Genomic DNA, 13,023 nt, shown 5'->3' with positions numbered 1-13,023 from the left:
TAATATATCACAGCTTTGGAGTTAGATCAAAAGTAAATTCTATGTCTGACATTTGCTAGAAATTTAATTTTGGAAAGTGTCTATTCAAATCCAAAATAGAATTTAATTATTATTCTAATAGGTCACTTCACAAATTTGCTCTTGTTCTCTTTCACAATGTTGTTCCTCAGTTTTAGAAACTAGATTGTACCCTTTGCTTTTGCTTTTCTCTTATTTATCATCTGCCCAGTTTCTTATGTTTCACAATTATTTTCTTATTCAAAATACACACCTAATTAAAAATGACAACATACAAGATTACAAAGTATTTTCTGAGTACTATTACATTCAAAAATGAAAAAGTAAAAAATGAACTTAAATCACATACTTGTTAAGTTTGGAAGCAGCTAGAAAATAGGTCAGAGTCTGACATAAGTCCAGTTCACCACAGATAAAAAGGCCAGTAGACACTGTACTTTTTAATAGCAGAATAAAGATTCCATCTGTATCTACTTTATCATGTACTTTCAAGGGCAGCTTTAGAATGCCCCTCCTGTCAATCACCCCCATGCTAATTTATATGAATAAAAACTAAAGAAAAATAATAATAACTTTGGGGTCATGCCCAGGAAACATGTTAGCCTTGTCAGGAAAACATCTCCCTAGGGATATCCAGAAAAGTTTAGTATCTCATATATCTCATATCAACTTATCGCTGGCGAACACCTGATTACCTAATCATCAGCATTACTGAAGATGGGCTGGAGGCACTAGCTGAGTCAGCAGTGGGAAGACAGGGCCACAAACACTGTAGTGGCAGAGTACACAGCCACTATAAGCTGCCTCAGCAACCAGCACCACTGGTCATGCTGGAGTCTGGAATAGAGCAAGGGGGTTCAGATTTATGGGACCCAAGTCTCTAGCACTACTATACTAACATGGAGTGAACCAGCTGAAGCTGAAGGTGGAGGTCAGACTTTGAATTTTCACTGCCTGGGAATTCCCTCTCTCTACCACTAATAAAAACAGAAGCTTCCTCCTAGCTAACAAGCCTTAATTTCTACCAGTTATAAAACCTATTGTACTAGCTTTAACCCACTTAGTTGGTTGACCGCTGCTTACTCTAAAAATACTAGCAGCTGGGCAGGCATGGATCTGATTTATCTAGAGCTGTTGGCAGTTAGATGGGCATATCAAAAAGGCCTGTACTTCCTGAGACTTCCTTGGGTTCCCTTCTACTATGAAGAACATTAAGTGCTGGGGAGGGATTGAGTAACACACCTCAAGCTGTTGGCAGCTCCCTCTGTAGTCCCAAAAGACACCTGCCTTTCCCTGGCATGGACTCCCAAGACTTTCTGCCCCAGCATACTGCAGACCAGCAAGTACCACCTCTCTGCCTCCCCAAAAGAACAGACTGTTGGGTAGGTCTGGAGTTGACATATGTGGGACAATGAGAGGCCAGCATGGTGGACCCAGAAGGCTCTACTTCACTGCCCAGATTTCTGATACTTACTTAAGCTCCTAACGCACCATAGCCAGGCAAGTGCTAGGCAGGTGCCGAGCTGATGGCACATAAGGCTGCTGGCAGCTAGCCAGATGGCAGCAAGAAGTACCTGTTCTTCCTGCCATTTGGCCTTTGCAGGCATTTGAACAGGCTAACAAATATATAATATGCAGTCTTCTCAGCAACTGACCATGGCCTAAGTCCACAGGCTCCTGGATACTCTGCTCACCCCAGAGTTTGAGAGAAAAGACTATGTCAGAAAACCCAACCGAAATGAAAACTAGGCATGAGTTGAAGTTCGGGGCTTCTGAGAGAACACCACTGATGGTCCCCCTTGATGGGTCTTGAGCAGACAGTGACTGAAGATCTATCCGTAGCACATGTGGCTTCAAAACCAAGAAAGACTTTTGCCCTGGCAATCTACTTGCAGCAATTGCCACATTTCACACATATCTTGTCTACGCCAAGTAGACTGCATTCTTGGACCCACACCCTGCACTAGCTCTTGACCTCCAGTCATGCTGATTGGTCTCAACCAATGCAACAACAGAAAGTACAGCTCTCTGACCAAAACCACTGACCTATAATTCTAATGCAAGATCATCATACCAGGACTAAGAAGGTAAACAGTCTAGGTTAATCAGTAGAAAGAATCAGAGAGGATCAGAGCATTGAACAGAATAAAGAAACAGAAGAATTCACCCCAATCAATGGATCACAATAAACGCTGGGGAAAATCCCTAATGGAAAGGAATTATCCAAATTATAAGATGAAGATTTCAGAAGTAGTAGTCTTAATGATGTTTACTGAAATTAAGAGAATAAATGAACAAAAGAATACAAACTGGACACAGAAAGTATTTTAAAAAGCTCTAAATAGTAATCACATAAAGAATGCAGTAGCTGAAATTAAAAACACAAAAGAGTTGGTAGAGGGAGAGTGGAATATGTGCACATATGGAAGAGCAAAAACATAACCCCAAATTAAAAAAAAAAATTAAATAAGTAAAATAAAAATTCAATAGAAAAGCTCATGAATAAAATCTATGAGAAAAAAATCATTAATGAGAAAGAAGAAAAAGTAATGGAAATCATCCAAAAAGATCAACACAAAGTAAAAAGAAGAAAAATGAAACTATATAAGAGACTTATGGGATAGTATCAAGAGGAACAACATTCATATTGTAAGGGCTTCAGAAAGAAAGAGAGAGAAAAAAGGGGCAGAAATTCTTTTTAAAGAAATACCTGAGAACATCCCTAAACTGTAGAGGAAATAAATACCAGGTTCAGGAAGTTCCAAGAGTTCCAAACAAAATAAACCTAAACAGATGCACACTAAGATATCTTATAATTAAATGACAAGAATTAATAATAAAAAATGTCTAAAACAGTCAGAGAAAAGTAGAGTCATGGGCCTCCCTGGTGGCGCAGGTGGTTGGGCGCAGTGCTGTGAGGCTGTCCGCAGCCTCTGCAGTGCCAGTTTGATCCCCGCTGGCCTTGGAGCAACCCACGTGGCGGGCGAGCAGACCTCGCCTGTCTTGCCCGCTACTCCCCTCAGCAGTGTGTTTTGATGGTCTGCCTGTTCTGTTCCCCACTGGGTCTCTGGTGAATCCTCTCACCCTCCTGCACATCTGGCCTGTACCCCAGCTCTTGTATAAATAAAAAATAAATCTTAAAAAAAAAAAAAAGTAGAGTCATACTTAAGAGAACCTATATAGGAACATCAGTAGATTTCTCAGAAAACCTCATAATCCAAAATGGAATGACATGATATTTTCAACATGCTGAAAAGAAAAGATCTCAAACCAGGAACCCTCTAACCAGCTAGGCAAATATTCAGAATTGAAGGAGGCATAAAAATCTTTAAAGATAAACAATAGTTGAAGGAATTGTTCTCCTCTAAACCAACCAGGCATAAACATTAAACGGATGTTGTTTTTCTTTTTAAGTAGAAGAGTGATAGAAAGATAAGACATACAAATAGCCAATAAGCACATGCAAAGATATCTGATGTCATTAGCCATCAAGAAATACTAATCAGGTTTGCCCATGCCAGGACCCTTCTGGCCAGCAGTCTGAGCCCAGAGGGGGAGCAGCACCCAAGGACCCAAGGCCGGGGAACACCAGGTGCGCAGGGGAATGCGTACCCACATTGCCATTTTAGAACACGGACCTTTCTTCAATAAAGACTGCTTGAAACTGGCAGAAGGCTCCCCGCGGAGCCAGAGGGAGAAGGTTCCCTGCGCAGTCAGAGGTGAGCTGAAGGCTCCCACAAGCCTGGTCAAGCCTGGCAGGAAGTTGGAGACCAGAGGGGGAATCCAGTTTTTTTGGAACCCAGAGTGTAATCCAGCTGCCCCACCCCTAGGGAAGTTTGAGGGACTTCAAGACACACCTAGTAATTAAACACAGAAGGAGGATATATTCTGTGACAGCGGCCATTAACATACTCAAAGTAAACTACCTCACTAGACATCTGGCATAACAGTATTTGACTCGTTTGGACCACCAGTTTCTAAAACCCCACAAAGAATACAACAAAAAGATGCCTGCCAGTACCAGCAGCACAGTGTCCCAACACATACGGCAAATTAGACAGGCAACAGGGAGAAGAAAAACTACATGCAACCTAAAACTCCTCAGGAGAAAGACATACCACAAAAAGAAAACCATCCACCAGATGGCAGTGACTTGGATGAACTTCTGATCCTTCCAGAAAGAGAATTTAAAATTGCTGTGATTAAAAAACTGACAGAAGTCATAAAGGAAAACAATGATAAGGGAAAAATAATAAACGATCAGAAGAATGAAATCAAGTCCCTAAAGAGGGAAGTAAAAGAAATGCAGGAGATCAAAGAATTAATGGAGGCACTAAAGAACTCTGGGAAAAGTAGTGAAAGCAAAATAGATGAAATGGAAGAACAAATAAGTACTCTTAAAGACACAGAAATAAAAAGAACCAAAACAGAAAAGGAAAGAGAAGTACAAAGGAAAAAGACCGAAGAAAGACTTTGGGAACTATCTGACTCCATGAGGAAAGAAAATATAAGAGTTATAGGAATCCCAGAAGTAGAGGAAAGAGACGTAGGAACAGAGAAAATATTCAAGGAAATAAATGAAGAGAACTTCCCAAACATGAAGGAGATGAAAATAGACATACAAGAAGCAAGAAGAACACCAAACTTCCATGACGAAAGGAAAAATACAGCAAGACACATAATAGTAAAGCTCCCAAGAATCCAAGACAAGGGAAAAATAATGAAGCTGACAAGAGGGAAGAAACAGATAACATTCAAAGGAAAACCAATCAGACTGACATCAGACTTCTCTGAAGAAACACTACGGGCAAGGAGAGAGTAGAGGGATATAGTCAACAGACTCCAAGACAACAAATGGCAACCAACAATACTCTATCCCACAAAGCTCTCCTTCCTCTATGAAGAAAGAATAAGGACGTTTCCAGACAAACAGAAACTGCAATTTCATTACGACTAAACCCCCACTCCAAAAAATACAAGGAGTCCTAAAGCCAGAACCAACAGAGGTATGAATAACAATGAAAGAAGGCCAAAAAAAAAAAAAAGTTACTAAAAGAATAAATAAATAAAACCATAAAACCAGAGGAAAGATGAACACAATGGCAAATACAGATGCTAACATATCAATATTAACTCTAAATGTAAATGGACTAATAAACTCCAATAAAAAGACAGAGTCGCAGGATGGATTAAGAAACAAAACCCAACCTTTTGCTGTCTCCAGGAAACAAATTTAGCTACAAAAGATAAAAATAGACTCAAAGTTAAAGGATGGAAACAATCCTACAAGCAAATGGACCAAAAAAGAAAGCAGGAACAGCTATACTTATATCAGATAAAACAGATTTCAAACTCAAAAAAGTAAAAAGAGACCCCAATAGTCACTACATAATGACCAACGGGACAATACTTCAAGAAGAAATAACACTCATTAACATATACTCACCAAATGAAGGAGCACCAAAATATATCAGACAACTATTATCATATTTGAAACAGACATAAGAGAAAACACATATGTAGTAGGAGACTGAAACCCACAACACTGGAAGACCACTGGACTAATGAGGAGATCAAAGAAGAAATTAAAAAATTCTTTGAGTTGAATGACAAGGAGGACACCAATTTCCTAAATGTACGGGATGCAGCAAAAACAGTAATAAGAGGAAAATATATAGCAATAGAGGCTCACATCAAGAAACAAGAAAGAACTCAAACAACCATATCTCAAAGCTCAAAGAACTAGAAAAAGAACAACAAAAAAACCCTAAAACCAGTAGAAGAAAACAAATAATAAAAACCAAAGCAGAAATAAATGAAATCAAAACTAAAAAAACAATGCAAAAGATCAATGAAACCAAAAGCTGGTTCTTTGAAAAAATAAATAAAATAGACAAACCCCTAGCCAGGCTCACAAAGGAAAAACAGGAGAAAGCACAAATAAACAGGATCACAAATGAAAGAGGAGAAATCACAATGGACACAGCAGAAAGCAAAAGAATAATCAGAAACTACTATGAACAGTTATATGGAAACAAGTTCAACAATCTAGAAGGGATGGACAAATTCCTACAACTCTACAATCACCCAAAGCTAGACAATAATAAATAGAATAAATAGAACACCTAAACAGGCCAATTACATGCAGTGAAATTGAAATGGTAATCAAAAATCTCCCCAAAAACAAAAGCCCAGGACCTGATGGATTTACAAATGAATTCTACCAAACATTCAGAGACCAATTAGTGCCTATCCTTCACAAACTCTTCCAAAAAATTGAGAAGAAGGGATAATACCAAACACGTTCTATGAAGCCAACATTACACTAATACCAAAACCGAACAAGGACAACACAAAAAAAGAAAACTACAGGCCAATCTCCCTAATGAACACTGATGCAAAAATCCTCAACAAAATTTTAGCTATCAGAATCCAACAATGTATCCATAAGGTAATTCACCACGACCAAGTAGGATTCATTTCAGGGACATAAGGATGGTTCAACATCCAAAAATCAATCAACATTATCCAACACATCAACAAAAAGAAATATAAAAACCATATGATAATATCAACAGATGCCAAGAAAGCTTTCGACAAAGTGCAACACCCATTCATGATAAAAGCCCTTGATTCTTGGGATACAAGGAATATACCTCAACATCATAAAGGCCATATATGACAAGCCAACAGCCAGTATCATTCTCAATGGTGAAAAGCTGAAAGCAATTCCATTAAGATCGGGAACAAGACAAGGATGTCCACTCTCACCACTGCTTTTCAATATAATACTGGAAGTCCTAGCCAGAGCATTAAGACAAGAGAAAGACATCCAAGGAATCCAAATAGGAAAAGAAGAAGTCAAACTATCACTATTTGCAGATGATATGATAATATATATAGAGAACCCCAAAAACTGCACAGAAAAACTAATTCAACTAATCAATCAGTTCAGTAAAGTGGCAGGATACAAAATCAACACGCAAAAATCAGTAGCCTTCCAATACACAAACAATAAATCTGAAGAAGAAGAAATCAAAAAACCATCCCTTTTATTATCAAAACAAAAAAAATCAAATACTTGGGAATAAATCTAACAAAAGAAGTAAAGGACCTATACAAAGAAAACCTTAAAACACTGTTAAAAGAATAAGACACAAAGAAATGGAAAGACATCCCCTGCTCACAGATTGGAAGAATTAACATAATCAAAATGGCCATCCTACCAAAAGCAATATACAGTCAATGCTATTCCAATAAGAATTTCAATGACATTCTTCAAAGAAATAGAACAATTATTGATGAAATTCATATGGAATCACCAAAAACCCTGAATAGCCAAAGCTCCCCTGAAAAAAAAAAAGAATGGAATGGAGGCATCACACTCCCAGACTTCAAACTATACTACAAAGCCATAATCATCAAAACTGCATGGTACTGGAACAAGAACAGACACACAGACCAATGGAAACGAATAGAAAATCCAGAAATAAACCCACAGATTTATGGTCAACTAATCTTTGACAAAGGAGCAAAGAATATGCACTGGAGCAAAAACGTTCGTTCAATAAATGGTGCTGGGAAAACTGGGTCACTACATGCAAAAGAATGAAGCTTGACCACTACCTCACACCATGCACAAAAACCAACTCAAAATGGACTAAAGAACTAGACATAAGTCCTGAAACCATAAAATACATAGTAGAAAATATAGGCGAAACACTACATGACATGTACCTCAAAGACATCTTTGCAGACACATCACCCAAAGCAGTGATAGTGAAGGCAAAGATAAATAGCTGGGACTACATCAAATTAAAGAGCTTCTGCACAGCAAAAGAGATAATAACCAAAACAAAGAGAAACCCCACCAACTGGGAGAAAATGTTTGCACACAACACTAATGATAAAGGACTGATCACAAAAATCTACAAAGAGCTGATGAGACTCAACAAAAACAAAGTAAATAATCCAGTCAAAAAATGGGCAGAAGAGCTAAAAAGAAACTTCTCTGAGAAGAAATGCAAATGGCCAACAGGCATATGAAAAAATGTTTAACATCACTTGTAATCAGGGAAACGCAAATCAAAACTACAATGAGATACCATCTCACACCAGTGAGAATGGCTCATATTAAAAAAACTAGCAACAACAAATGTTGGCGAGGTTGGGGAAAAAAAGGAACTCTCCTGCATTGCTGGTGGGAGTCCAAACTGGTCCAACCACTATGGAGAGCTGTGTGGAGATTTCTTGACCTACTAAACATAGAGCTTCCTTATGATCCAGCAATTCCACTCCTAGGTATTTACCCAAAGGACACAGAAACAGTAATTCCAAACGGCACCTGCACCCCTATGTTTATAGCAGCACTATTTACAATAGCTAAGCTATGGAAACAACCCAAATGCCCAAAAATAGATGACTGGATCAAGAAGATGTGGTACATATACACAATGGAATATTACTCAGCCATCAAAAAAGATAAACTCATGTAGTTTGCAGCAACATGGATGGTGCTGGAAGGGATCATGCTCAGTGAAATAAGTCAGAAAGAAAAAGAAAAATACCAGATGGTCTCACTCATAGCAGGAATTTAGAATACCTACATAAGAGATCAGGAAAAAGACTAATCAATACAAAGTAAAAATCAAAATCAGCAAGCAACTATAAACCAGAGACACACTATGGCGGGGGTGGGAGGGGGGGAGAGGGGCGGGGAAAGGAAGGACAAGAGTCAAAATAAGGGGGGGAGATGCAATTGTATGGGGAATATAACCAAAATGAAAATGCATACATTGTGCAAAGATGAAAAAAGAAAAAAGAATTATATAAAATAAAATATTTAATAAAAATAAAAATAAAATAAAATGCAGAATAGTCATTTAAAAAAATACTAATCAAAGCCACAATGATATAAAACTTTACACACACTAAGATGGCTTGAATCAAAAAGTCAGACATATGGTTGAAAAGGTAGTGGAAAAATCTGAACTCGTACACTCCTGGTAGGAATATAAAATTGTGCAGCATCTGTGGAAAACAGTCTAGCAGTTCTTCAAATTGCTGAAGAGAGTTACCATATGATTCAGCATATCTACAACTAAGGAACTATCCAAGCAAAAGAAATGAAAACATATGTCCTCATATAAATCTATACACAAGTATTTAATACCATTATTTTTTGTAACCCAAATATCAGTCTACTGATGAGTGGATAGATAAAATGTTATATATCCATTTACAGTTGACTCATGAACTATAAGAGCTCAAACTATTACAGTCCTTCATGCAGAATATTTTGCAATACAGTTGGCTCTCTATAGACGTGTGGCATCCATGGGATATGGAACCCATCAATATGGAGGGTCCACTATAAGGGACTTGAGCATCTGTGGACTGCATCATAAGAAGGGGTCTCGAAACCAATCTCCCATAGATACTAAAGGACAAGTAAGTGCAGTTAAATTGTTAGGGAGTGAAAAGTTACAATGTGGATCTTCAAGTTTTTTTCGGGGGGTGGGGGGGGTAGGGGAGAAGACAACACCTCTAGCTACCTCAATACCAGCTCCCCCACTAATCAAGATCAACTGTAATGGAATATTATTCAACCATAAAAATGGAATAAACTACTGATAAATGTCTAACATGAATAAGTATTGAAAAAATTATGGTGAATTAAAGAAGCCAGTCACAAAAGGAGAAATACGACTCCATTTATATGTAATTTTCATAATAGGTAAATTCTTAGAGACATAAAGTAGGTTAGTGGTCGTTTAGGCCTGGGTGAAGAGGTGGTTACAGAAGTGAGAGCTAAAGGATATAGGTTTCTTTTATGAAGTGATGAAATGTTCTAAAATTGACTGGTTGATGGTAATACATATTTGTGAATATACTAAAAACCACTGAATTGTACGTTTTAAATGGGAGGATTATGTGGCATGTGACTTATATCTCAGTAAAAAAGAAACTTACACAGATTTGGACAATGCACTGGGGAAAATGTTATTTTCAATAAATGATGATGATTCAATTAAAGAGTCATGTAATGAAAAACAATAATCTTGACCCCTACTTTACCACCAAACTAATTCGAAATGGAATGGAGATCTAAACGTGAGATGTTAAACAATAAATCTTCCAGCAGATAACATAGAAATATATTTTTATAACTTTGGGTGGGCAAAAACTTCTTACCTAGGACACAAAAAACAACTGGCCATAAAGGAAAAGATTAATAAATTGCGCTACATTCAAAGTGAACAGTACATGACAGAATAGGAGAAAATACCTGTGATAAACAGAAATGACAACGAACTCATGTTCAGAATACATACAGAATTCCTACAAAATGTGAAAGAGGTACCTCCCTGGAAGAAAGATTCTGAAAATGGCCAAAAAGTCTATGAAAGGGTATTCATTCATATTACTGAGCAAGAAAATACAAATTAAAATATTTTTAAATATTTTTTAAAATACTTAAAAATTTTATAATAGTGATAAAAACATGTTGGTGAGGATGTGGAACAGCAAGTATTAAGAGTATAAACTAGGGCCTCCCTGGTGGCACAAGGGGTTAAGACTCAATCTATGAAGTTAACCGTAGCCACTGCAGCCCGAGTTCGATCCCTGGCCAGGGAGCAACCCACATGGTGCAGCAGACCTCTCCTGCCTCACTTGTTGCTCCCCTCAGTAGTGTATTTCAGTCTGCCTGTTCTGTTCCCCACTCTGTCTCTGGTGAATCCTCTCACACACACCCCAACCCCTTCTGGATTGTACCCCAGCTCTTGTATGCATAAAAATAAATAAATCTTTAAAAAAAAAAAAAGAGTATAAGCTAAATTTTAAAACTTACTTCAAAAGCTCATAATTCTTCTCATTTAACCTCACAGCATTTTCTCTCCAAAATTTCTCAGATTTGTGCACAGGACTCCATTCCAATCTTCCAGATTTAAGTTCTGAGCTGTATTCATCAAATGAGCTATTTACAAAAAAAAAAAATCAAAACTTTATGAGAATCTGAGTTTTTATCTACAAAAACTTACCATCCTTTGTACATTAGCAAATTACCACTAAACAAATTTTAAACAGCTTAAATAACCTTTAAAAAAATGTGAAATTTATTGAAGGTACTAAGGTCCAGTTTTCCTACAAACTTGAATGTTTATCATGAGGTGGTAAAAAGAGCACTTGCTTTTTAAAATCCTTACCCTAATATATTAATGTGTATATATATTAATGTGTAACAGCAGATTATCTCATAATCTAGCAGAAGTTCTACCAGGTGACTTAAAATACTATATTTACCAAAGCACTACATATATTAATGTAAACACATAAAATTATACTACTTTTACATAAATAAAATGGTATATTAGAGTACTATTATACTATCAATATACTGTATTATAAAAACAAAACACAAACAGTTATACAATATTTTACAGTGTGACTACCAACACAGTAGAGGTAATTCATTAATTGAACTAACCCATAATAGAGTAAGTCCTCTGTACCTATAACAAATAAACTGCAATGTACTTTAACTCAAAAACATTCACTACCAAATAATTCAAAATTTCATTAAAAGTCTTTAATGTCACTTCTTTCAAGTGAAAATCTTAAAAAGGAGTAGCTATTGAAATACTGATTGATAATTCAGTATAACCAGGACTTACTGGTTAAGTTGATCAGAGTATCCTGTTGAATAAAATAGCACTTTACTATATAACTTATTCATATGAGTATTTTTAATATCTTTTTTAACATTTTTTATATCTTAAACCTATCATAGCAAAACATACACATTTCTTTCAACTGCACCCTTCACCCTATTATCTTTTACGTACAGCAATATTTTTCAAATTTCTACATTCAACATGAAAAAACAGTATGTAATAATTGGTTAACACAGATTAAAGAATTTAAAAAGCTAAGTATCAATCTTATTTTAAAAATATTTTATAATACTTTCATTTTCTTTATTTTCTTATTCTATAATTTTAATAGAACTGATACATTTTATAAAATAAATACAATAGAATTTACAAAAACTGCAAGCTTTTCTTGCTGCTTATTACATTACAATTAACTTACTTCTGTTTGAATTTATAGAAAGATGAAAATCATGACTATCTTCACAAAACTCCACTATAAACCACTGATATGGATGATATCTCCGACTTATAAAAGCTTCTGGGCCTTTAAATAATAGGTTGCATTGCATTATCTGGTAATTACATTTCTGAACACATACTACCTTGAGACATTTACTGGACACTTGAAACTTCACAACTAAACCTATAAGGTTAGAATTTTTATTGCTATTTTGCCAAAAAGAAAACTAAGCCTAAAAAAAAGTCAAGAAGTTTGTTCAACGGCACATACAGAGAAAGTAGTCAAGTAATTCAAATAGAAGTCCACCCAGCTCCCAAACCTAATCCACCTGCAAAGAAAGATCTATTTCTAAAGTTTAACTCTCTTCTAAAATGAGCAATAGCTCAAAAGCAAAGACTGTGTGTGTTAATGGGAAAGATCTCAAGATATTATAAAACAACAAAAAATAAGGTTCAGAAGAATATGTAGAACTCCATCTGAGTGGGTGTGTGCACGTGTGCCAGGAAGATGGCAGGAATGACATGGAGTCCCATGCAAGTACATTATTTGTATAGGTTTTAATATAAAAAATAAACCAACAGGGCCTTTAAATAAGCAAGAAAAATACTCTTTCCATATATGGGCAAACCTCCTCCATAAATTAAGAACCAGGTTGCTTAAAATGATTCTTAACCAGGGAGAGATTATCCGAGGGTTCCAGGGAGGTGCCAACATCCTGTGTAAGTACTGTCAGTCAGATTTTAGATAATAGAAAATGGTGGGAATCTACCCAAAAGAGAATAAAACACAAGGTCTGGCTAACTGGTGCCAAAATGATGTCTTCCAGTTTATAACAGAAGATACAATGTTTTAATAAAGTCTTTGAGTTTATAGTAGTAATAAATTTAGGTT

The 13,023-nt window shown here is 36.4% G+C and overlaps 1 protein-coding gene across 3 annotated transcripts in view; it reads right to left on the bottom strand.

Moving 5' to 3' along the window:
- Positions 1-13,023, bottom strand: part of ATP6V1H (ATPase H+ transporting V1 subunit H) — a 112,291-nt gene that overhangs the window by 47,846 nt on the left and 51,422 nt on the right. For all 3 annotated transcript variants that reach the window (XM_054692267.1, XM_037506640.2, XM_054692266.1), the window contains one exon: positions 10,871-10,996. In XM_054692267.1, coding sequence (XP_054548242.1) covers positions 10,871-10,996 — 126 coding nt within the window. The remainder of the gene's footprint in view (positions 1-10,870; positions 10,997-13,023) is intronic.

The sequence above is a fragment of the Talpa occidentalis genome, unplaced genomic scaffold, assembly GCF_014898055.3.
Source record: "Talpa occidentalis isolate TD23 unplaced genomic scaffold, MPIMG_talOcc4v2.1, whole genome shotgun sequence".
Lineage (NCBI taxonomy): Eukaryota > Metazoa > Chordata > Mammalia > Eulipotyphla > Talpidae > Talpa > Talpa occidentalis.
This window is presented reverse-complemented; position numbering and strand designations above follow the sequence as displayed.